Below are 25,527 nucleotides of genomic sequence, written 5' to 3'. Positions count from 1 at the left end.
CCTATAATTACATTTCATGACAGCCCTCGATCAACTTTCCAACGATATTATTGTCATCGAGCCGTTTCAGCAGCGAAACAAACAGAAACAAGGCGTGACTTGTCGAATCCTGACTTTGAGGACACTGTACACAGAAGGTCGGAAGGTCGCACCTAGCCTTTGAACGTTGAACGTGCGCCCTTTCGAGCAATGTTTCGCCAGCAAGTGTTTTCCTTTGGTCAGGTTTCTGGCTTTTTAACTGAATATTACCTGAACAATGCGAACGAAACTTCCACGACTTCTTACTCTCGTCGCGAATCAGATTGTGTGTTTGTTTGTTTGTTTGTTTATTTGTTTGTTTTTTTCCTGAAATTGTTAAGTTGTTTCTTTTTTATTTTTTGTTTGATTGTTTGCTCATTTCATTCAGTGTATTTTCGGCCAAAACCCCTGATATGCTGAGAACCAAATTTTTGCTGCCAATCCGAAGTTTTAAAAAGCGACAAATCTTCCCTCGGGGCGCCTATAGCCATATGACAACAAAACCTTCAAATTTGCATCCAGCATACCGACAAAAATAAAGCCACCCCCACCTCTTCCCCCCCCCCCCCCCCATCCTCTTTTGTACGAGAACTTCTTGCTTCCACAAGCTAATATTTCGCTTAGCTTAGCCTTTTAAGATTTAACTGGGTTAAGATATCGTAAGAAGTATAGTAGGTTATTACTTTATACTATTTATTAGTATTACATGTACGTTAAGTTGTAACACGACCGCACAAGTTATTGCTTTGAAACTCATCGTGTATAAATAAAAGTTATGGTGTGGCATGCACAAAGAGGAATTTCCTATCTACTGATATTTCCAAGCAGATTCTGGTAAATCTTGTAGAGATCGCGTTTGTTGGCCTTTCCAACGCAACCACAAAACACCGAGAATTACACAGATGACAGCCTCTACATAGTAACCATCAATCACTGTCTTGCACGTGCCGCCTGCATCAGTACAATCCTAAAAATTTAATCAAAGATGTGAATCTATAAATATTCAAAACTACTACAGTTAAAATGTTTCGTTACGTTCAACATGTAAGAGTGATGAGAAACTCGCCGGTACCCATTTAAACACAAGTTGTTCGAAGCACAGTTAGCACCAACCCAGGCCCCAGTTGTTGAAAGAGCGGATAATTGTATCCACTGGATAGGTCGCTAACCTTCAGGAGAAAGGTGTGCAAGATTTTGCCGATAGCCTCATAATTTGTGGAAAGAGTAGAAGCATGTGTCAAATTAAGTATGGGATTGTGTGGAAAACTTGTCAAAAGCATTAGTTGGAGTACATCTGCTCCACTGGATAGTGACTTATCCAGTGGATAAAGTTATCCGCCCTTTGAACAACTGGGGCCAGGTTAACAACTACCATGACAACCTACAGGTTTTGTCAGTGAAGCCAGGATTAGTGCTAATTGGGCTTCCAACAACTCTGTCATGTAGTGTGGATGAACAGAGCGAAACTGAAGAGCACTTGAACACTACTTGGCTGATAGTCTTTTCTTGTTCCGCTTATTTTTTTTTTTTTTACAATACAAGTTGGTCCCCAATTTTGAGTCACAAAAAATCCCCAGTGCAGCCATTCGAAAAATCAAATGAGTAATTACATGTACTTTCTTGTAATTTAATATTATCCTCACCAAAATGATGCAATGTAGCAATAAGGTAGTCTTGTTACAAAGTGTTTCACTAAAACAAAATCTTACCTTGGCATTCATCTTGCCACCACAATTCAGCCCTGGTATTGAAGCACCCACACAAGCCGTCCATGTAAGACCATCAACAAGCCACAGGGCCAGCGTCTGACACCAGTTACCACCAAAGTTAGTCACTGTGTTAAGAAGCGTTAAATATGTCCCACCAACACGTGGATCACTGATGCGTGCATGGAAAGCCATGATGGACACAAACATACAATACAGTGTCACCTATTCAAGGCAAACAAGACAAAGCGAGTCAATTTAATGATATAACATGATATACTATGAACAGTGTAAAACTCACGTTTTAATTGGTGAGACAGACTTTGTGATTAGGGTATAGACGCACGAATGACATCATCGAGTGATCAGAGCACGTGATCAGAGTCTAGAGTCCAGCCAGACAATCTTGTACCCAGACTCCTCAGGCTCTTTCGCCAGCGATTGGTCACTAGGAGAGACTCTTTCCAGTTCCCCTGAGTCTCTCCTGGCAACCAACTGCTGGCCAAAGAGCCTGAAGACTCTGGTTACAAGATTGCCAGACAAAGTGACTGATCTACAAAGTTTTGCAAACTGTTTTGGCGTGTAGCAGACAAACATAAACAAATTTTGAAGGAATGCAAAAATTGAAAAACTGTAATTTCCATACAACTGTACATCACTGCAATAGTCTCTCATTTTGTTATTCTGTTGAATAATATTATTTGCATCTAAAAAACAGCATGCATTGCAGTGACACCGTGCATTTTAAAAGTGAACAGAAACTATGTGAAAGAACAGTTAGAATACATTACCTGATGAACTGCGTATACCAATAATATTGTGACATAAAAATAAATGGGATAAAACTCCTGGCCTGGTCCACGCACAATATTGGCCCACCAAACACAAAAGATAAACACCACGCCCATGAACAGCCTGCATGGCATGGCCTTGAGCAACACATCTAGGGGCCGTGGACCTAAAGAAGGTAAAATAGATAGTTTTGGTTGATAGTTCAGTATTAAGTTTTCTGATCCATTCACGTTGTTATAAAGTTGAGAAAACAACTGAAAGGGAGGGGGCATAAGGTGGCGAATGTCAGATTTTAGGCTGAGTTTTGGTTTCATCAAAAATATAATTAAATAGGGTCCTAAGTGATGATGTCACCAAAACAAAATTCACGAAATTATGGGATTTGAGATATTCTGAAAGAGCACAATGAAAAATACTACTAAAAATCAACAGCTTATAGGAATTATCAGTCATCAGTCATCTGAATGGGTTTCTTCTTTCTTATACATGTAATGAGCATGGCTAGTCACACTAACCCCTGGTGACAAATCATATTAATGTGCCAGCAGCAGTTTAAAATCATGTGATATTTTGTGTACCTGCTGTATATCTGCTGATGTAAACTGGCAGTAGAATCTGAATTGGCACCATAGGGATGGCAAGCAGAGCCAGATTCTCTTTAGGAACACCTGCTTCAATCATTTTGAGGCCAGTTACCGAGTCAGCAGCTGAGAAGCCAATCTATGGATGTACAAGCAGGCATTATTTAGCAGGTAAATGTAGATGAGATTTTTTTTAATGAGAAATGTTTCCAAGACCTGGGTCTCAAAACTGCTCAAAGACAACAGCTGTGGGAGGTTTTCCTTTATTCTAAGGGCGCTACTTTTATTGAGAAGCTGGCCTATTAAAACTCAATGACAACCAGCTCAGGCAACAAGAAACTGTACAACTTGAGGAGAACTCTTCCCCTGGTTCACGTTCGTCCTGAAACTCACGCATTCTGAGAAATCAACCTCCAAGAGTTAAAAAAAAATTCCCAGTTTTCAAAACAACTAATGGTATCATGCATGTGCTACTGTTACTGTTCTGCTGCTGCTATTGCTACTGCTACCACTACTGCTCTGCTAATGCTACTGTTCTGCTGCTGCTATTACTACTGCTGCAGCTATTGCTACTGCTACCACTACTGCTCTGCTACTGCTACTGTTCTGCTGCTACTATTGCTACTGCTACTGCTCTGCTGCTGCTATTGCTACTGCTGCTCTGCTGCTGCTATTGCTACTGCTGCTCCTGCTGCTCTGCTGTTGCTATTGCTACTGAGCTGCTGCTGCTATTGATACTGCTACTGATCTGCTGCTTCTACTGCTCTGCTGCTGCTATTGCTACTGAGCTGCTGCTGCTGCTATTGCTACTGCTGCTCCTCCTGCTCTGCTGCTGCTATTGCTACTGAGCTGCTGCTGCTAGTGCTCTGCTGCTGCTTTTGCTACTGCTGCTCCTACTGCTCTGCTGCTGCTATTGCTACTGAGCTGCTGCTGCAACTGCTACTGCTTCTGCTATTGCTACTGCTGCTCCTCCTGCTCTGCCACTGCTACTGAGCTGCTGCTACTAGTGCTCTGCTGCTGCTTTTGCTACTGCTGCTCCTACTGCTCTGCTGCTGCTATTGCTACTGAGCTGCTGCTGCTACTGCTACTGCTTCTGCTCTGCTCTGCTGCTAGCACTGCTGCCTCTACTGCTACTGCTACTGTTGCTAGTCTCTTGCCATTACTGCTACTGCTTCTACTACAGAACTACACATATGTACATGAACATGTAACTTTCATTAATTTACTTCCTTTATTTACTAATAACAATATCAGCTAATTTTAAGTGACCAGGTTTGCCAATGAACCTTACCTTGAAGGTGAGAAGGATACCAATCAATTTTAAAATACTTGGACAGCGCAATATTTTCACCAAGGTTTTGTAGCCATCAACGATTCCTTCAACAGCTTCTTCTCCATGAAGCTCCTGCTCTGACTTTTCACGTTTAAAGAATCCAACTAGTGTAGTGGTAACAAGAAATACAATTCCCCAAAAATAAAAAAATCCCGAGAAAGTCACTACCCCAGTCGACTGGGGTTGAGTTCTGAGATATTTGTTGCTGAAATCGGCAGAACTTAGCGCCAAGAAAACAACATTCCCCATAAAGTATCCAGCTGTCTGGCCCACAGAGTTGCATGTAGATGCATAACCAACATTCTCTCTGGATAACATTGTTAGTGCCCAGCCATCTACTGCAATGTCTTGAGTAGCAGCAAGGAAGTTGAGGAAGAAGAAAATAGCAGTTAAAAAGAGAATACTTGGGCCTGTTTCTGAATTTTCACCCATCAATTCTTCAATGTGCTGCAAAAAATAAAAGTGACAGATTGTTAATAAATGTATGTACAAAAAAAATAAATAGAATAAAACTAAAAGGTGACCCAGTGTTCATTTTAATTAATCTTTTACAGTGTCTGGGGAAGAGATTGAGTCCCAAAATGTATACAAAATCAATGTACCTACATGTATGGGAAGGGGGGAACTGAAAAAAGGAAAATTATATAAAAAAATATCTAAATATTTTTTCGTGGTTTTCCACAGGTCATCATTCAACTTAGTGGCTTACAGTCAGCAGAATTGGGAAGGCATGTATGTAACCTAGTGACTTGCCGGCTTGCTCCATGGCTTATCAGGCAATGGTGAGCCACTGAGTAAAATACAGGACCACATTAATTTTCAAGCGGTATAATTGAGTCGACTCACTGGCTCACGCCAGTTGCAGAGTTTGAAGAATGAGTAAAGTTTATAATAATAATATTTATTAGTAATAATTATAGTATATTATAATAACAATACTAATAAATAATAAAATACAATGGAACCCTGGTTTAACGATATGCCAAGGGAACTCTAAAATTATATCGTTAAACCAGGGTATCGTTATAGCCGAATTCCTGGTATAATGTTTAATATTGAGGGAAAATTTCTAAAAACATCATTATACCAGGATAAAGCTGATAATCACCTTTTTACTACACGTTATCTAATAAATTTGTAATTGATCATTTAATGAATTAAAACGTCCACAGCATTCTTCAATGTCCTTAAAACATGTCAAAACAGTTTGTACAGCTCATAGAAGGTGTTCGTTACTAAAACAAGAGAAAATTCTGTGGTATGAACTTCAACATTTTAAAACTTAATAAAAGTTTTTTTTGTTATACTATATTAGCATTTCCTGTGGACTGTGATATTGATTTTATCTTTATATTCGGAAATATTTTGCACTCGGTCAACAATATTCCCATCGTTAAACCAGGGATATCGTTATACATGTACTGAAGATCGTTATACCGAGGTTCTGCCACATACATCTTACTATAACTTTTGCTGGGCAAACAAATGTTGATCGTTATACTGGGAATATCGTTATACTGAAGATCGTTACCCAGGATTCCACTGTAATAATTAATTATTTAGTGGCTTGCCAGCTCTCAAGTCATGGTCAGAGTTAAAGAACTGAATAAGGTTAATAATAATATTATTTAGTGGATCAATGGCTCACCAGTCACAATCAGAGATTGGAACGAATACAGTTTAAAGGCTTACAATTTAGCTGCTTGCCAACTCTCCAGTTATGGTCAGAGTTTAAAAAATTAACAAGGTTCATAATTTATTGGATCGACGGCACACCAGTCACAGTCAGAGATTAAAGAATGAGTACAGTATTAAAAAAGGCTTATAATTTAGTGGCTTGGCAGCTCAGCAGCTCACCAGTTGACTGGTGACACTTTATTTTACATTTACAGTCAACTCTCACCTTGTGGACACCTCGCTACTACAGACACCCTGATAATACAGACAGCATCTAAACTCCCGGCAAAAATAGAGTACAGATGTTTGACTGAAATTTATAAATTCCCGCTATTACGGACTCTCGCTATTAGGATACTAACTTGCAGTGCCGAGGGTGTCCGTAATAAAGGGAGTTGACTGTACTGTCCAAGTTGGGTCCTTGTTTATTACAAGCATACTCAATAAAGACTTCAAAAACAGGCTCAGTTATCATCATTAAGTCTTCCAATAATTATGCTTGTTCAACTCATTTTCTGAATACACATGTAATTACCAGCTCACCATTCCCAGTCAGAGTTAAAAAAAAATGCATAAGGTCTATAATTTAGAGACTCATCACTTTGGCAGCTAGCTACATGTATAGCCGCAGTCAGAATTTAATTCTTAAATATTTTCTTCAATTTCTTCTTAAAATTCCTAATTTTTTATCTTATCTTTGGTTTTATTTTAAGGAAAGGGTACATGTAAGGTTTATAAATTATTTTAGTGGGCTCAACGGCTCACCAGTCGCAGTCAGAGTTTAAATAATGAGTACAGTTAAATGCTTATAATTTTGTGGCTTGACAGCTCAACCACTAGCCAGTTGACTGGAGGGCTTCCAGGTCACTTGAACAATATTATAATAATTACTGTTCCTCTGATTGACTGCCATCCACCAAGCCACTTAAATTTACATGCATTATACTGAAAAAGTTGCCAAGCTGTATTCTATAATTTAGTCTAAAAGTGTCCCTGTATTCTGTATTTTACCCTCTTTTTTCAGTCAAAAAAGCCAAAATTCAGTTCAGCAAATTAAATAAACATACATGCACATGTTTACAACAGTACTCACCCTTGATAAAACAAGCATAAAAATTCCAATCAAATACTGTACAGGCACAAGCCAGGTCTTCCTCCGGCCAAAGCTCGATAAATAAGCCGTGTCTACAATAGGAGCCCATAACAGCTTTATGCTAAATGGCCAGAACACTAAACTAAACGTAGCTTGATCTTTGTATGCAGCCTTTCTTGTTTGTAACAACATGGGCATAGCACCGGCCAACCCAAGCGGAATTCCTTGAAGAACGTAAAGAAACACAAGGAGCGCTACATTTCCTCTATCGCCTCTCACGTTTGGCTTTGGAATGCTCTTGCCGTTGTTTTCTCCCATCAATCTGGCTTTGTCAGGTCCATTGGTCATGGCTTTTTTCGTCGTTAACTCGACAATCGGGTCTTCTTCTGGATCATAGCGAACGAACTCGTCGTTTCTTTTAGCTATCTCTGCGGATCGCGATCTTGTAATCATTGTTTAGAATGTCACTGATTAATTTACTCATTTATGTCGCATTTTCAGTAATACTGGAACTCTTTTGGGAAGGAAAAGAAGCGAGATACTATGTTTCAAAAGGCCGGTAATAAACGAAACGTGGCCGAATATCACAGGTATCTTACAACTTCACTGTGTCATAAACGAAGTAAATATTTGCAATAAAAACATCCTCTGAACCTAAGGAAAGCTGGCTCATGTGCAGCCTCCTTTTGGAAACGTCTGGCCCCAGGCCGGATAACTTTATCCTGTGGATAAGTCCCGGGATAAGTCACCATCCGACTGTTTCAATCTGAGAAAAGATTTCAGTATTTCCTCTTGTACAAGCGAATATGCACACTCTAACCACAGTTAAGTTTGGGAGTGTGCGAAAACCTTGGACAACGTTGAACGTGAAGTATATTTTAGACTCTGAATAGTGCCTTATCCAGCGGATAAAGTTATCCGGCCTTAATGAACAACTGGGGCCTGGTTTCGAGGAACGGATTATGTGGAGTGGACTATTGGCTAGCATTTTTTTTTCCCGAGCCTTATCAATCTGCTAGATTTGATCAAGTTCTTCTGCAGAGAGAGAGACACACACACACACACACACACACCATTTAGTCACTGGAGTATTTCTGTCGTACTACTATCGATTGAAAATTGCCCCCGCGGAAATAAAATGTCCTTATACATTTTATGCATTCGTCAATTCCAGGAGTGGCCTGTTAATTGTTAATAATGTACTAACATCAGCTTATATAGGCTCACCACAACAGAAAATAAATCACACAGGCAATCGTTTAGGAGAAATCGTTAATGGCATTTTCTCCCATCCTATAGCACTAATAACCGTAAACTTACGTACAGTTACAACACTGTATCCATACGGTGATACCGGTCTTGTCGCTTAAAGTCGCGACATGAATTAGCTGTATACACTACATTTTTCCTTTTACAGTACAGCACACTAGTGGTTAATTACTAAGCTTTCATGAGTTTTAGTGATAAAATCTCGTATTCAGATGTTTGTCTCAGTTAGTATCAGTTAGTATGCGACACATGCAGCGCGCGTGTCGAGCGCGTGACGATTCATCCGCTCGCGCAAATTATGACGCGTGTTGAATTGTGACGTCAGTAAAAGTACTGTGTTGTACCAACGGCTGAAAAAAAATGCAATCGAGGGGCAGTCTAGACTCAATTTACCAAACTGAAAACGTGAGCAAATTTAAGGTAGTCGTGTTAGGAGACCAAGGGGTTGGAAAGTCAGCCTTGGTGTGGAAATTTGTCTACAGTGGATTTGAAGACAAATATGAACCAACAATTGGAATAGACTTTTTTACGAAGACTCTTTATCTAAGTAAGTGTTTAAGGTTTCAGTTTTTTTTTTCAAGAACAGATAATCGTTTATTTGGGAGTAATTCTCATTTTTCAGCAAATCCTTTCCCAACTAAAAGCTACTAAACGGGAATTCATCAGGGAAAATACAGGAAGTCTAAAGACAAATTTCGTTTAGTACAAGTGTACCATTAACACTTTGTCCGAACGCTCGAGTTATTTACATGTGATAGCAAAAAACAGAAAGCGAAGTAATGTCGTTGATTTAACTATTATTGCTACCATCTAACTCAATTTGCATGCAACAAGGAAAAACAACTTACAAAATTATTGCCCTGAGTCAACAGCAGTAAACCACTCAAACTGGGGGTGAAAGGAACCTCAGCGCACGAAAATTGGATGTTTTGATTTATAAAATTCTTAGTTTGCAAGCAAAATGAAAAGCCTTCAGACTTTGAGAATGTTCCTGAAATTTATCTGAGAACAGCTGAGCATGAACTGACCATAAAATCTGATGTTACTAGACAAGCAAGGAAAAAACAAGTGGGCTTTTTTATTCGTTATAACGTCCTTACTGAAAAATTTTAACCTTCTTGCAGTGACTTTTTGACTTCTCTAGTATAGGCCATTGTTGTGGGTATTTAGCAAAGCTAGGTAATGCCCTCAATAAACAATTTCATAGTAATATTTATAATTTCTTGAATTTTCAGATGGCGTTGGCGTTCGTCTTCAAATTTGGGATACTGCTGGTCAAGAGCGCTTCCGCTGTCTCATTCCATCTTATCTGCGTGACTGTCAAGTTATCTTGGTCTGCTTTGACGTAACAAACTGTTGCTCTCTGGACAATGTGCCGGACTGGATTGAATTAGGGAGAAAAGAAAGGCTTGGACGAGAGAAGAAACCGTTGATTGTTCTTGTCGGAAACAAAGTAGATGACACAAGTAGACGGCAGGTAACAAATTATATTTTATTTTTTGTATCTGGCAGTAATCGGAAACAAGAGATATATTAACTCCACTGGCTCGCGTGAACGACAAGGCACCAAGGACAGCGGTGACAAAAGTCTAGGGAACAATCAAAAGACCTATTAAAAAACTTAATGAAACATGAATCTTTAAAGTATAAACGAAGGTTACCAAAGCTACTACAAAGGTTTCAGAAGATCTCAAAGGTTTTGATTAAGCAATTGCTTCTGACCGAATTGGAAATGTCCGAACCTGCGATGCTGAGTTAAACTGAAGCTTACTGAAACTACCTTGAACTTCCAAAAGCCATCGATGTTTTAAGTTTGAAGGGTCACATTTTGTTGAACAGAGATTGCAACAAGCTTTTTTTTGGATTATACCAGTGAAATAACTGATTAACCGTGAACATTGCATTGGTGAAAAGAATAATTAATGATAACTTTTTTAAAGTATGAAATAACTTCTTGTTCAGATCAGATCAGCCAATCTTTGTTAGTAGGTATGCAAACATTGTTTATTTTTGCATGCTGAATTGAATGCCGAAAAAACGCTACTTTCACTTCTCTCGTCTTAAAAACTGATCGCCTAAAAAAATGATGAGTTTTGTCCCAACTAAAACGTGTAAAAAGCCGATTTCTCGCCCCAGTTTCCAAGCGGTCAAAGAGCGAAAAACGCACAAACGGAAACGCTTGCTGCGCATATGCTAACTGAAAAATGAAAAATGAAGATTTGGAAAGGTTGGAATAACCTGAATAAGCAGCTTGAGAGAGTTCATAACATTATTGAATCTGATTTAAGTCCGATCAAGAAATTGCGAGTCCGATATACTGAGGGGTTGTCTGACCAGCTAGCCATATTTCTTATTCCGGAAAAGCACTTAAACCTCACGGAAGTATTCAATATAATAATAATCCGTCAAACTTTTCTTGGCAAATTTTCTGTGAATTGGATATTTTAGAATTAGAACTTTTAACTTGTAAATGGCTTCGAATAGTTTAATAAATAAATATTGCTATTATTATTATTATTATTATTATTATTATTATTATTATTATTATTATTATTATTATTATTATTATTATTTCTTGGCTGAATGCGATGCCTCTCGCAGACAAGGGTCTAGCCCTCAACAAGCAAGAGTTCAGAGACTCGCTACGCTTGCGTTATGACTTTCCCTTGGTCGATTTACAAAAGTCATTGCATATGTGGGGATAAATTCACCGTTAGTCAAGCCCTCCCTTGTAAAATGGGGGGTTTGTGGCGCAGAGACATGACGGTGTACGGAACTTGTTAACGACATTCATTGACAAGATCTGCAATAATAACGAGATCGAACCACGCCTTCAACCCCTGGACAACGAGCGATTTCATTTGAGGAGCGCTGTTACAGGTTCTGCTGAGGCAAGGTTGGACATCAAAGCGGGAGAGGAGGAGTTACGGCATTTTTTGATGTTAGAGTTACGTACGTCAACTCCAAGTGTTACCAGAGCAAGCCAACATCGGAAGTGTTCAAAGAGCAAGAAGAAGAGAAGAAGCGCAAGTACCAGCAGCGGGTGTTAGATGTAGAAATGGGTTCCTTTACGCCTTTAGTGTTTAAAACCAATGGCGGAACGGGAAACGAGTGTCAGCGGTTCTTAAAAAAGCATCTCGCAGACAAGATAGCTCTGAAAGACTCCGAGCCTTATCATGTTGTAATCACTTGGCTCAGGACACAGATCTCGTTTGAACTCTTAAGATCGGTACATGCATGTGTCAGAGGTTCGCGAACGCCGTTTCGTAGCAAGATAGAGACTAGACTGTGATAGAGACTTAGACTGTGAAACTGATAAATGTCGCTAGTGCGGATATCTGAGATACGTGTCTATATGATTTCATACTTAGGACTTTTTATGGACACTGGTTTAGCCGTCATTAGTATGATTCCATTGTATGATCTTAATATCTCTGCATAACGGAATTCTTTGTTTTATACATGAAATTTTGAACTTTTATTATTAATTATATCTATTACCTCTTCTTTTATGTAAGGTCAAGTTACTTCTATTTTTTAGAACTCGTGAATGAATTGTGTTTTGATGAGTTGATTGGATTTTTTGTAACAGCAGGATGATTGTAAATAGGAATTCAATTGAGGCTTTGTAATAAAGATTTTACTATTATTACTACTATTATTATTATTATTATTATTATTATTATTATTATTATTATTATTATTATTATAATGATTATTATTGTTAAACAGTTGTTATTTTTTCAGAAATTAAACTCAAAACTAGTAAGAACATTTTTAGTTCATCCTTCTATATTCTTCAAGAGTGTTCGACAACTAGAGTACTTTAATTTCAAAACGTTTTTCTCGGTAAACTTTGGGCAATCTGGGAGTTTTCGTATAGGGTACGTCTTAAGAAAACTTCCGGTCAGTCAGTTTGCCAGTATCATGCAATTTTCAACTGGTAGTCTTCGGAAATATAAACTTCGTTTTTAAACCGCATTACTGATAGCATAAACCTGTAAACTAAAATGTTCCACTAGTTTGACTTGTTCATGAGTGTTATTTGTGGAAACATTTGATTGAAGTTTATTTGTTTTCTCCTTACTCCGATAGATTTCTTACGAGTGTGCTAACACAGTGGCGGAGCTGTTTCAAATCCCGTATATAGAGACCAGTGCAATGTCAGGATTTAACGTGGACCTGTTGTTCAGGAAGGTAGCCAAAGATGTATACGTAGAAGCTCTGGACAGGTTGAGAGAAAATGGAGAGTCTGGTATGACCAGCAAAGAAGACAGAGGGAATAAAAGGATATTAAGGCTCACATCAGAACCGAGACGATTTGTTTCAAAGACTGGCAACATCTGTAAATGCAGTTGAAACATGCAACGTTGCTTTTCAGAGTTTATATCGGACATGAGTTAGTGTTTTATTTGTTATATTGTGATGTAGAAGATTAACAGTTGCAGAAATATTAATAGGGCAAACATGTACGCATGCAAATTAATAAGTTTAAACATTAATAACGAAACAGTATCTATCATACTTGTAGCTGTTGATATCATTTAAGTTACTACAATGACAATAAGATAACGGTCTTCTAGTGAAAATATAGGGCTCATCTCAACAGGACACCAGAATCACCCCCAGCAGCCTTACTAAAAACTCTAAGACGTAAACGAACAAAAATTTATAATTTCTGAGGAAATAAAGAATTCTTCATCTGAAAGCCGCGTGTATAATACCAAGCGTCTTTGCTTCAAGCCATTTAATTAACGGTTATTAATTTTTTTTCTATCGGACGCGGAAAGGAATATATATATTTTTTTTCAACAACATGGAAACTTTAAATAAATCCCGGAAGTGCAGAACTACCAGTTCTGCGTCTGTGAAACGTGTTTCCACAAGGTTGGGTTATTTTTAGAAGGATTTCCGGGATAACCAATAAGTAATGCCAGGAGCCCATGAGCTCCTGGTAATGGTCATTCCGGTAAAAAGACGTTTTATATTACCTGACCTCGGCTTTGGGAAAAAAAAAGAAGGTAAATTTGAATCCTTTATCTACTGAAGAATTGTTTCCAGTCATCATCACAGGCAATGACTTAATAGGGCACTAACTAAAAATTGAACATATCGGCTGCCTCAGGCGTGCCTGTATTGTTAGTAGAAATTTGGCCTATATTGTGCCTCATTTTACCCCACCATGTAACCAGAGTCCGTATGTCCCGCGTACTTCACTCGTTTAGTACGTATCCCGTAGTCCTTAGTCCTTAGGTCGCCTCCTCAGTCCAAAGTCCGCAGTCCACGGGTTTAGTCTTTGGTGGCACAGTCCTCCACAATCAGATAGCAAAAAGACTGGGAAGGAGTAGCAAAGACGCCTGGAGAAAATTTATCAGAGTAAAATGGCCACCTGTTGACACAGCAATTCTTTTTGAGATCCGCTGTATGATGGAGGCCTCGAGTAAGCCTGTCACTCAAACCAATGATTTGCCATCAAATGAAAGTAGAATTGTCGAAGGAACGTCGAAATCTGTCACGGAGGGAACGTTCAAATGGCGACTTGTTGCTGCCGGAGTTACCCTTCCCCCAAGTGGATTTTGTGGTCGTGTCTTAACTCGAGGACTGATTGTTCTATTGATATGGGCTGTGGCGTGGTCTATCATCGGGGAAGATGCTTTACCTGGTGGAAACATATTTGGTATATACATTGTAATAGTTTGTGCAAGTCTCTGTGGCTCTCTTGTGGGTAGAATTCCGTATCTTCACCTTCCACCTCTGTTGGGGATGCTTTTAGCGGGGTTTCTTCTTCGAAATGTTCGCGGAATCGATTTGGCTCGTCACATCGACAAACGCTGGTCTTCGACTCTGCGGAGCATGGCTTTAGTCGTTATACTTATCCGCTCGGGACTTGGATTAAACACTTCGGCGTTGAGAAAACTGAAGTTTACTCTTGTTCGATTGGCGTTTCTCCCTTGCATACTAGAAGCAGTTACCGCTGCAATTCTTGTGCATTTACTCTTGGACATGAAGTGGCTCTGGGCCTTTCAACTTGGGTGAGTTTTAGAGTCACTGCCAACAAATATGAAAAATCCAGCACCCCATGTTTCATCCCCCACGCCCCTCCTCCCCCCCCCCCCAATTAGCTAGTCGGCGAGCTGGCTGTCCCGACAGTAGAGCCATCAAACAAGTAGACTATGAGCGGTCTGTTATTTTTCATAGGGATAGTAAAGTGAGGGAACCATGCAAGCACATGAAAAAAATGCCTCCCAGGAGAAGTCATTACTCTCGCCAATCACAATCCCCACAATGAACCAATCAGATTTGAAAGCAAATTAAGGACGGTGCCAACTAACTTTTGTTGCTGCGCATAAATTCTGCTTGTCTCGAGATACGTGGGTTTCCTATGGGTGGTGCCTATTAATACAGGCATATTTTTGCGCAGTTTAAAACTATGCGTTAGAAAGTAGAACTTACAGTTAGTCTGTAGCAAGTGCTCTTGGTATCCAAAAACAAAAATTTGGGATAACCACGCATTTTTCAGAGATAATAAAGCTTCAATTTGGAAAGAAATGCCATACATTGCTTTGAATTTTACTGTTTTACTGTTTTTATTGTAAGTTGCTTAATTATCTCTAAAAAAAATGTGTGGTTACCCCCAATTTTCTTTTTGGATTTCAATAGCCTTTGCTAAGATAGGCTTAGTCATAAACTGCACCAAAATACTTCTTTATTAGTAGGCACCTACCTCAATACTGGTTATACATGTAGTTGGTGCCAAGCATGGGAAATTGTGGGCAAGGTAGTCTCAATTTAAAATCACTCAATACATGATAAAAGTGCCCAGCCACACTTAGATGGTAGAAAAAGTCAGAATTCCTTTTATTGGAAATTTGAAATAAATAGTTGCAAGTATACTTTTTCTTCATTCAGTTTTGTCCAAGCTGCAGTTTCCCTTGCTGTAGTAATACCATGTTTGCTGGAACTGCAAGAACAGCGTTATGGAGTAAAGAAAGGGATACCCACCCTGGTCATGGCTGCTGCGTCCTTTGACAATGTTCTATGTATAAGTGCATTTGGAGTTTGCCTAGGAATAGCATTTGATTCAGGTACAACATATACTAATGGCTGGAGGTTGGTTAAATAGATTGCTTGTGAATTTGTAACAATCCTTGGACTTAAATGTACAAATGGATTCATCTCTAGATACAATGTTCCTCTGTTTGTGTACCTGACATTTTCTTGAAATTGAGGGTTGGAACACTAAAAACAAAAGTGGTCAACTTACGCTGTACTTTCTTTCATTTTAGGTGCAGAAGATGTCACTAAATCCATATTTTCAATATATTTTCATTATTGTGCTTGTTTAAACGCTTTCTTGATGTAGCCTCATGTTTGAGACAGGTCTAATAATACTCACTACTCTGAAAGCATGAAAATGAGATCCGCAGCAGCAATTGAGCTGGTGATACCTTGCTCTTACCATCTTTACGCACTGAAAATCTTCGTGAAGACTAAGTAATATATACACAGACAAGAATAGAGTTAGAGTTTAATATGTATCACCATAGCAATGACTTTTAATTAAGCCTTACCCAAGCTTTGCTTGTCAAGGATCAATAAAAATTCCATTTTTCTCCCTTTTAGGTAATCTGATATTCAGTATATTTCGTGGGCCAATTGAGTTGGTGCTTGGTATAACCGTTGGATGTCTTGCTGGTGTTTTGTGTTGGTTCATTCCCAATAAGAATGAGAAAGTAAATACCATTATTATCCAACTCCTTTTCATACTGAATCAAGTTTAAATTTGCCGTAATATTGAAGTTCAGTTACATGTAGCTATAGTTATTCCACTGGTCAGTTATACATTTACACTTAGAGAAATGGTTTGGTGGTTACTACAACAAAAACCTGTTTGCTAATGCCTATATATACCCACCTTCTGTTTTAATCATCTGGGTAGTTTTCTTACTAAAAGTTAAGTTTGTTAATTATATTTATATATCTGTTATTAGAGTTTTCAGCCACATTGTGTAGTTAATTGCTGTATGTGTTTGCTTGTTTTTATTTTGTACGTACATCACATTGTATTTTGACTTGCCCTTAGGGTTTGTCAAAAAAAAAGCACAACTTGCAACATTATTTCACAAGAAATGATATATATATTTACTTTATCCTGCATTATTATATAAATTAAAAATTTTCCGAAATAAATTCATATGCACAAGCAAAATAAATCAATTTTTAGAGCAGGTTAATAAAATCATCATGCACCTGTGATATTTTGATTAAAGATAAAAATTAGTTAACACATTATGGGGCATTAGTTTATTTTCCAACTTCAAAAACATCAAATAAAAAATATTATTATTATTTGGTTTGATTGAAGTTGACAAATAAACTTGTATTGATACAGAATTCAAATAATATTATTACTAGCTGTTAACCCTTAAAGGCCAATATCAGCATACCTAGTCTCTCTGCCACTGCCCTCCATATATTCCCTACAGTTCTAGTTGAGAAAAATTGATTAGGAATCAGCACATCTTCTCTTTGGTGATTATTTTGTTTATTGTCATGATTAGAATGGATAATCAAGTACTAATTACAATTTTGTGACTGAGGAGAAATAATTACAGGCTGATCCTTACTGGGGCTTGAAGGGTTAAAGGAAAGATAACTTATCTTAAGTACATATTGTATCATACACTGATGCACATAATATTTTGAAAGTCACAGGTTTTTTGTATCATTTCACTAAAGTCCCTTCCAGAGTTTTAGAATTGGTACAGACAGACAGACACATACAAAGGATTAAAAATTTTGAGGGGGTGGGGGGGGGGGGTCCTCATAGGCTAATAAATTAAAAGGAAAGCATAAAGCTACATGTACACTGTAAATTTGAATTCCAAGATGGGGCCGTTGAGGTTTGTGAACATTCCTTGACAACGAGGGAAGTACCTGGCACATGGACATTGTAGGGCTATTTTATGGAACTGCACATTTCTCATGTGGCCAATTAGCCAGTGATCCTTTCCATACAATTCCTATTCTTATTATTATTGCGTTACCAATCTGCTACTAAAGTGCATATTGCTACTCAGTGGACTCTAATCTACATTTTTTCTCTTGTTTCAGGCCAACCTTCCTCACAACAGACTTGTAATTCTGTTGTGTTTTTCATTGCTCTCTGTGTTTGGCAGTAATGTGGCCAAGTTTTCTGGTGCAGGTGCTCTTGGGGTGTTGACCATGTCAACTGTGGCTGCATATGGATGGACTCACAGTGGAAAGGTAAGGTGAAAAATAAAGATTTCATTACCCGCATTAGCCAGCAGCCAGTCTGCAGAGCACGTGCAAGTGCAGGCATGAGTTTCAGGAAAAGCCTAAATAGCTATTTCTTTAAAAAAAAATCCCTTAGCATGCCACAGGTGGCCCAAGCTCAAGACAAGAGAAACGTGACTCTTGTTTGATATCATATTTGGAGATCTTGTGTTACAACGTTTTTATGATAAGGATTTGTATGGGAATCCAACAGATTTGTATAAAGTTGTAGAAATTAATGTTGTTTTGTCAATCAAGTCAACTTACCCTGTTGCTTCTTGTATTCTTTTGTCATTTACCAACTTTTCAAGCCAATTCAGAGCAATTTCGGCGAGTTACGTTATGCTAACTGGACACCAAGTGGTTCTACTTTCAAACCTCCAGTTGTTCATAACTGTATTTGACCAAGGGTGTTGGAAATGGAAAGCCAAGTGCACACTTCACTCTTGTGAAAACAGAGGCAATCTCGTACCCTTAGTCCTCGGGCTCTTTGGCCAGCAGACTCTGGGAAAAATTTATTGAAAAAAAAAATTGATGGTGAAAAAATTCCAGTATTCCAGAGTCTCTAGTTCAAGTTGCAAGATTAAGTTTGAAGTTTATTATGTCTTTTCCAAACGTTACTTACAATGAACACCGCCTGCAAATAGTGAGCTAATCTAGGCAGGCGGTGTTAAGGACATACATACACACACAAATTACTAATTAATTGAAGTCAACCAGGCAACCAGGCACTGGCCAGTCAGCCTGAGGACGCTGGGAATGAAATTGAAACAGAGGCAGCATGTGAACAGTTTGAAGACTTTACTAACTCTTTTCTTGTCTCCAGGCCCCTGTAGCCATGGTGATGTCACTTGTGTGGCAGGTATTTGAGCCACTGCTATTTGGTCTTGTTGGTGCAGAAGTCAGTGTCGAATACATGAACACAAAAGTTGTTGGTGAGTTTAATTCTGAAGATGGAGTTGCTTTACTTCCCTTGAACCCAAACCAAACAAAGAACATCTTGCCCTTCACAGCTCAGCAACCAAAAAGAAACTTGGGCCACTCCCACATATCCAGCAATGATAACAATATAGAAACAAAGATACTGCTTTCAATTTTGGGTCTAATAAACCGTGGCAGCGACCCCTGCAAACTGCAGGTTCATGGCGGATGGTCGGATCACTCGTAAAATTTTCGACTTGTTCCGATTATCTGCCCTCGGCTTGGGTCTCCGAGGACCCATGCCTACTAAGATGTTCGTTATATGAATATAATTTTGCCGTACCACTAGCTCCTATTGTATGGCACAAACCACCATAATCACCCAAGGCTTGCTCCCATCTGGCCTCACGTCGCTCTGTCGGTAGAGCATGCTCAATGGTTGGTCAAATCCGGAAGTCGTGGGTTCGATTCCTGCCGACGTCAAAGATGTTTTTGTTTGCCTCTTGCTATCTACTATTTCCTTACTAGCCTTCCTTAATAACCTTCCTTACTAGCCTTCCTTACTAGTTTACTTACTAGCCTTCCTTACTAGTTTACTTTAGCACAGACTGTAGCTTACACTATAGAGTGGTTTACTGAAAAACTTCAGTTGAAAAATTAAAACTGATGTTGTCCGACGTAAAGTGTGTGTATGTTTCGATGTTACTTCTATCATTATCTAGGCAAAGTGACTGTTTCTTCGTGGTTTGAATATATATGAGTGAAAACAATCAACAATATAATAGACATTTTGTTTCTTTTGTGCTTAATTGTAAACAGCTTAGTTCTTTTCACTCATTCAGTATTCAAACCAGGAAGAAATAGTCGCTTTGCCTTGATATTCATTTTGATGGAAGTAACATCGAAACGTCGGATGACATTAATTTTAGCTTACAATACAGAGTTAATTCTCTCATCAAGTATTAATTCGTTATACGGGTTGGTATCCTCCCACGCAGACGTTCTTAGGGGTTTGTCACGCGTTCCTGCCCCTGTGCGGGCAGGAACGCGTACCGAACCACTAAGAACGTCTGCGTGGGAGGCTAACGGGTTGGTTGAGCTCCGGAAGATGTTAAAGTGTGAATAACGGAAACAAATGTAATAAATAATCAAAAAGAGCTCAGAAACATAAAGCTGATGCAAGATAAAATAAGAATACAGTGTCCTAAAGTAAAGGTAAAAATCGTTGACTTGGAGTCGAAGTAGCCCATACGACGGGTTTTTGTGGCATCAGTACGTAAGTGACAACAATTATGAATAAAATTAATAATTGCCTTCGACGTAGGCAGAACGCTTCCTAATACGGATTTGAGTCGAGATTTTATGGGACTTGTCGTGGATGGGTCGATGGATCTTGGGACGCACATCTGGCATCCCCCGTAGATTTTTTTTGCAGGGGCAGATGGCATCACAAAGAGAGGGAGCTTCGGATCGAGATTGGCCTGGGCTTGTTTGGTGACATCGAACGCACTCTCCAATCTAAGATTATTACTAGTAATAACAAATATAACTACTCTCCTCTCAGCCCTGGATGATATACTAGTCCATCGTAGGACTACCTCCAGAATGATGTCGCCGGTAAAATTCTCACATCCAGGTGAAGAGAGAATTTCCTGTCTAAGGAAACAAGACGACTATATCTGAACTACAGCTGTAACCTAATCTTCCAACCGCAAGTCCAATGTAACCACTACACATCTGCTCCTCTTGCAATAGTTTTAGGGTAATCCTTAATTGATAGCTACGGCTAATGTTGTTGTTGTTGTTGTTGTTTTTCTGCAGGTATGGGCATTGCAAATCTGGTTATTAGTCTGATCATTCGGCTTATCACCACTTATCTTGGCTTACTCGGAAATGAGCTCAACTTGAAAGAGAGGCTGTTTATTGCCATAGCGTGGCTACCAAAAGCCACGGTGCAGGTATTTAAAAACCAAGGAGACTTATCAGTGGAATAATGGTGAATTTAAGAAACAATTTTTTTACGACTGTTACATACAACGGAAGTGGAAAGATTTCAACTTTCTTCAAATCAGTACTCTCACACTTTTTATTTTTCAGAGGAGAGGGTACACAAATTTAGTATTACAAAATAGAGTTTACGATCGTTTTGTTCGCAGTCGATTCCACGGAATTTCCACACATCTTCAGTCGCTTTCTATACTTATTCAGAATCCACCGCAATGTTGAAGTTCATCTGCGCGGGATAACGAACTGTAAAATTCAATGAAACTTGAAACAATACGGAGTAGGAAGACCGTAGCTTTAAAACAACGGCAACACTAAGCAACTTCACTGTTTTTTGCCCCGAGGTAAATCCAAGGTTATTTTTCAGTTCCACCTATTGATCTTTTGCCAGGTTATATATACCAAAATTGTCACCTTATTAATAGCGCCCCCTGGATGATTTCTTAACGCAACAATTTGTAATACACACCATGTAACAATTTTATTAACTACCTAAAATGCCTGTGAATTTTCCAAGAAAAATCACATTCCTGCAGTTCAAGCGGAGTAGTTTCACGGGGATTTGGTGTCATTTGTAAACCCCCAAAACGTTTTTCTATCTAGAGAAACCTACCCATAATGGCCCAATTTTGTTATAAATTACCAACCCAGCGTTCCTAAACTGTCGCTCAATGTCTCTGGCCACAGAAGGACTGGGTGTAACTTGAAAAAGGTTAGGCTAACTTATTTCAAGTTCAAGCACTTTAAAGCAAACTGAATGCGCTAGAAGAGTTGCTCCTTTCAAGAATGCAGTTGACTCCTTTCTCTCGTGACATTAAGTGTGGGTATTTTTGCACCAACATTACGAAAAAACCATCAAAATCCTCATGACGTCTTCCTCTTTATTTTAAGAATCGAAAGATATGCTCTTTTTTTTTATGATGTAGGCCGCCATTGGTTCGGTGTCCCTAGACGTAGCGCGACAGAAAGGCTTCACGGGACAAATCGAGGAAGAGTTTGGAATACAGGTAAACTGAGCGTTCAATTATTAACCAGGTTTTCAGTTGATTGGTGAATCAATTTAATTAGCTTTGGTCTTGTTTCGCTCTCTGTGATTTGATTAATTAAAGCTGCACTACGCACTAGTTTTCCTTGGCTTTGGCACCTGACATGTGTATTTGCTTCAGATCTGATTGGAGCAGTGTGTTTTGCATGCGCGGGGATGCCCCTAATGTAACTGGAAACAACTGGGTGTTACGACCCTTCTTTGAAAAGAACTTTGTGTTTTATACTACCTTGCATTCGTACGCTGAGATCTAAGTGCCGGCATTTTCCTCCAGTTGGATGGCTTATTCTAACTGCGCTGTTAGCAAACTGGCTGTTCATCATCATCATCATCAATCTTTATTTACCCTCGGATTGTAGAGTAGCTTAATGCAGCTAATATCTCCGAGCATTTTCCAGGTGTTTGTTTAGGCCGTTTATTGTAATTTATGCTAATCTTGTACCTTTCCTTATTTGCATGCTATTCAATTAGTCTCTTGATAATGGTGTCACGATGACCCCGAAACCTCGAGCAGCAATAAATCTTTCCCGTTTTTTTCTATTCATTACAACTTTCATTATTTTCATAGATTCTGACTATTGCTGTCTTGGTAATACTCATCACGTCACCTATTGGAGCCATAGGGATTGTTATTGCGGGACCAAAAATGCTACATCGAAGCCCTCCTGAAGAAGTGGACTGTGGTCTTAGTGACTCCCCTGAATCGACAGTAGAAAAGAAAGAGAATCGAGTCATAGAGAGTAGCGTGTGATACTTCCATTACTCATACTTACAATACTGTTTCACGAGATAGGTTTCTTTATTTGCGATAATTAAACAGAAGGTTAATTTAACTTGGAAGTTTCAGATTGAAGAGCATATCGTTAGAAGGATATGACAGTTGAAAAAGAGCAGGTCAAGACTTAAACAGAACACCTAAAGCTAACTCGATTTCATACTTTCCTTCCGAAAAAAAAACTAGTCTTAGTTGATCAAAATTACATCTATTTGTTTCGCATTCTAGATTTTATTAAAGAAGATTAATTATTGTTTGCATTTTAAAGTTTTCTGACACTAAGAACCTTTTTGCAAGGAGATACGGTAAGTGAGTAGTCCAGGAAACTCAAGTGTGGCCCTCGTGTTGTCTCGGTTATCATGCAGGGTAAATTCGAAAGTCAAAATCTGGCAAGACCACCTCGACAAGCCGTGGACAGATGACGGATTCTTGCCAGGATTGGGTCAGTGAAACACTTGAGATGATAAACTATAGATAGTCTGTAAGTGGCTTGCAGATAGTGAGTAGCGGCCGGGCGCGAAGAAAATAGTGATGCGCGAGAATCTCTTTTCGTTTGTTGCGTAGCTCGCCACTATCTCAACACCTGGGAGGAGCTAAATTATAGACGACAAGCCGGGCTGCTCCTTACGGCAGTAAAAAAAGACGAAAACAAAATGTTTCATATATCGCCTGAAAAAAAAACCCCGAGAATTTTCATCGTGTCCATATCATATATTTCATAAAAAAATAAATATGTATAAAAATTGTCCGGCATTTCGGTTTCGAAAACAAACCTACTTCTGGGGCTTTATGAATATAATGGGTAAATACATCACTGATTTTTTTTCTTATCGTTCCCGAAGAAGGTTTTTTTTTTCCAAACCGTAATATCGGGCAGTTTTTATACCTACATTTTTTCAGTTTATACATTTTATTTCAAAACGGCTACCATTATAATATTCTTTTGTTAGCATTCAAATTAACCCTTCTTACCCCTTTCTTATGCTCAAAAATTGATGATGGTAGTGATGATGATGATGATGATGATGATGATGATGATGATGACGACGACGACGACGACAACGACTTTGTCTAGGGTGCTGTTAACCTACCTCCTTGAAGCTAAATGGCGGCCAGTTGTCCGCGTAAAGGCAGAAATCTGGTGGGAAGAATGCTGCCAGCTACTCAGTCAGGCAGATTTAAGAATTATCATCCAAATGTGACGAGGCAAGTCTGAAACTTTGTTCCAAAGAAAATTTATTTCGTGACAAACACAACCATAAACGGTTTGTAAATTGCGATTACATACTCAGAAATATGTTTTAATAGTTGGCTAAACTTCGCTGTATATCTTGACCTTTAAAGGGGCAGTGTCACCTATTTTTAGTGCCACTATATGAATAGCCGAAAATCGTATTTGTTTCAATGAAATCGATAAAATGACGGTCGAGTTTTGTTAACAATAACCCTAATAATGCACGGAAACTGGTATTAACTATGTTTTGGTTTAAAGAGAATGCGCAAGAAATATAAGGAGGAACAGGAATTTAAGCCAAACAAACTAGTGGGAAACGTTTTCCGGAAGTCGCTGTAAAATTGCACATTTGTCTGTAGCCGGTCTTGCTGAAGCTTGACAACGAGGCTTCACTCATTCTCGTAAATAAATAGGTTGATATTACCGATCGCGTTTTTAAACTTGCCGTCTGTGTTGTCGTACTGACCTACACTGCAAACATCAGTATGGGAACTTTAAATATCTACGTGTCCTTTATGTTGGTGGCCTGCCTCCTGGCAACTGCCAAAGGATTTCTCCCGCGAACTAACTTGGCATCGGGAAAATCAACAACGCTTGATCACGCACTAATTACAAAGGAAGGATTTTTCAAGCCACTTTACTACTTTCTCAGCGAGAATCAACAATATTTGAAGGACAAGCATGTGACGAGCTTTCTATACGATATGTTCGACTCTAATTCGCCAAATTCTTTGCAAGACACCATCGAGAGTATATCGCCGCAGATCAAGTTCCTTAACGCCTTGAACGAGATTCAGAGTGCCAACGTTGAGGTGGATTCCTTCCCGCAAAGAAGCTCAGCCGCTGCGCATTTTGATGGCGAGCAAATCAAACAGGGGTCGCAGAGGATCATCCAATTGCGCCAAGAGCTTGTAACGTCGCTTCTCAAAGGCGATAAACTACAGCACGCTAGGAACCTAGCCGGCCGTGCGCTACACACTTTGCAGGACTTTTACAGTCATTCCAACTGGATAGAACTCGGTAACACAAAACCTTATGACTTATTAGGAAAACCTGGAAATGAAATCCCCCAGGATTTTATTGCAGGGCCAACAGAGGCAACGTGCAAGAGCTGCCCTTTAGAACAAGGATCTGGCCTGCCTAATGGATCTTGTGAGGCTAACTTGGACACGGTGAAGCTTACAAGTGGATATCGCTCAGGACAGGACATTAAGAAGCCTAAGAACCTTGGAAAATGCAGTCATGGCGGGAAAATGGATGAGAGTCGTTTGGAGCCGGCTACGGGCGGAATTAACAAAGATTCTACATCAAGGGACGAGTCTCCTCATGCTAGGTGAGTTTTTGTTTATAACAGTATCAATTTCAGTTTTAGCGGAATTAAAAAGAACTTCTGTCCTTACAAAAAACAAAGACAAAAATCACTAGTTTTAAGTTCTCGTTGAAAGCCAATTGAGTGCCAGGTTAACAGGACAACTATTGCGTTAAAACAAATAGAAAGCATGGTTTTTAATCCGCTCAAATACTACTTATTTCAACAAAGATATATTCTTTTCGCCTTTCGTTTAAATCTTCGTTAAGGAGTTTAAGAAAAGATTGTGACTGAAAGAGGATTTAGACTCTCATGCATATCATCCATTTCGATTCGAACGTGACACGAAAAAAGCCTGTTTTGCTGAGACGGATGACGAAACCGAATTGAACAAAACTGAACTTGTAAACAGGAAGGCTCAAATTGGTGCCAATGTTTGTAACAGAAGTCATGTACAACCTACCGTTACAATA

General features: G+C 39.0%; 4 protein-coding genes across 4 annotated transcripts in view; 3 read left to right on the top strand and 1 right to left on the bottom strand.

Annotated features, from left to right (window-relative positions):
* Window positions 1–379: 379 nt before the first annotated feature.
* On the bottom strand, window positions 380–7,799 carry LOC146477332 (acetyl-coenzyme A transporter 1-like). Its single transcript, XM_085113775.1, has 6 exons — window positions 7,201–7,799; window positions 4,389–4,877; window positions 3,095–3,236; window positions 2,516–2,682; window positions 1,728–1,949; window positions 380–985 (listed from the first exon to the last, which is right to left on the bottom strand). Exons 1-6 carry the CDS (start codon window positions 7,651–7,653, stop codon window positions 827–829), a joined length of 1,632 nt encoding a protein of 543 aa, XP_084969901.1. The 5' UTR covers window positions 7,654–7,799; the 3' UTR covers window positions 380–826.
* A 1,001-nt stretch (window positions 7,800–8,800) lies between these two features.
* LOC146477331 (ras-related protein Rab-6-like) lies at window positions 8,801–13,324 on the top strand. Its single transcript, XM_085113518.1, has 3 exons — window positions 8,801–9,016; window positions 9,705–9,946; window positions 12,565–13,324. The coding sequence occupies exons 1-3, from the start codon at window positions 8,830–8,832 to the stop codon at window positions 12,826–12,828; spliced, it is 693 nt and encodes a 230-aa protein (XP_084969644.1). The 5' UTR covers window positions 8,801–8,829; the 3' UTR covers window positions 12,829–13,324.
* A 288-nt stretch (window positions 13,325–13,612) lies between these two features.
* On the top strand, window positions 13,613–22,495 carry LOC146477330 (sodium/hydrogen exchanger 9B2-like). The gene is made up of 8 exons (XM_085113789.1): window positions 13,613–14,501; window positions 15,379–15,554; window positions 16,093–16,202; window positions 17,584–17,736; window positions 18,593–18,701; window positions 20,509–20,645; window positions 21,618–21,698; window positions 22,305–22,495. The coding sequence occupies exons 1-8, from the start codon at window positions 13,894–13,896 to the stop codon at window positions 22,485–22,487; spliced, it is 1,557 nt and encodes a 518-aa protein (XP_084969915.1). The 5' UTR covers window positions 13,613–13,893; the 3' UTR covers window positions 22,488–22,495.
* Window positions 22,496–24,230: 1,735 nt separating this feature from the next.
* LOC146477319 (von Willebrand factor A domain-containing protein 7-like) overlaps window positions 24,231–25,527 on the top strand; it is a 166,008-nt gene continuing 164,711 nt past the window's right edge. The window contains exon 1 of the mRNA XM_085113781.1: window positions 24,231–25,078. Within this exon, the coding sequence (XP_084969907.1) occupies window positions 24,231–25,078 (848 nt within the window). The remainder of the gene's footprint in view (window positions 25,079–25,527) is intronic.

This window comes from Pavona decussata, unplaced genomic scaffold, assembly GCF_977016875.1.
Source record: "Pavona decussata unplaced genomic scaffold, jaPavDecu1.1 SCAFFOLD_71, whole genome shotgun sequence".
Classification (NCBI taxonomy): domain Eukaryota; kingdom Metazoa; phylum Cnidaria; class Anthozoa; order Scleractinia; family Agariciidae; genus Pavona; species Pavona decussata.
This window is presented reverse-complemented; position numbering and strand designations above follow the sequence as displayed.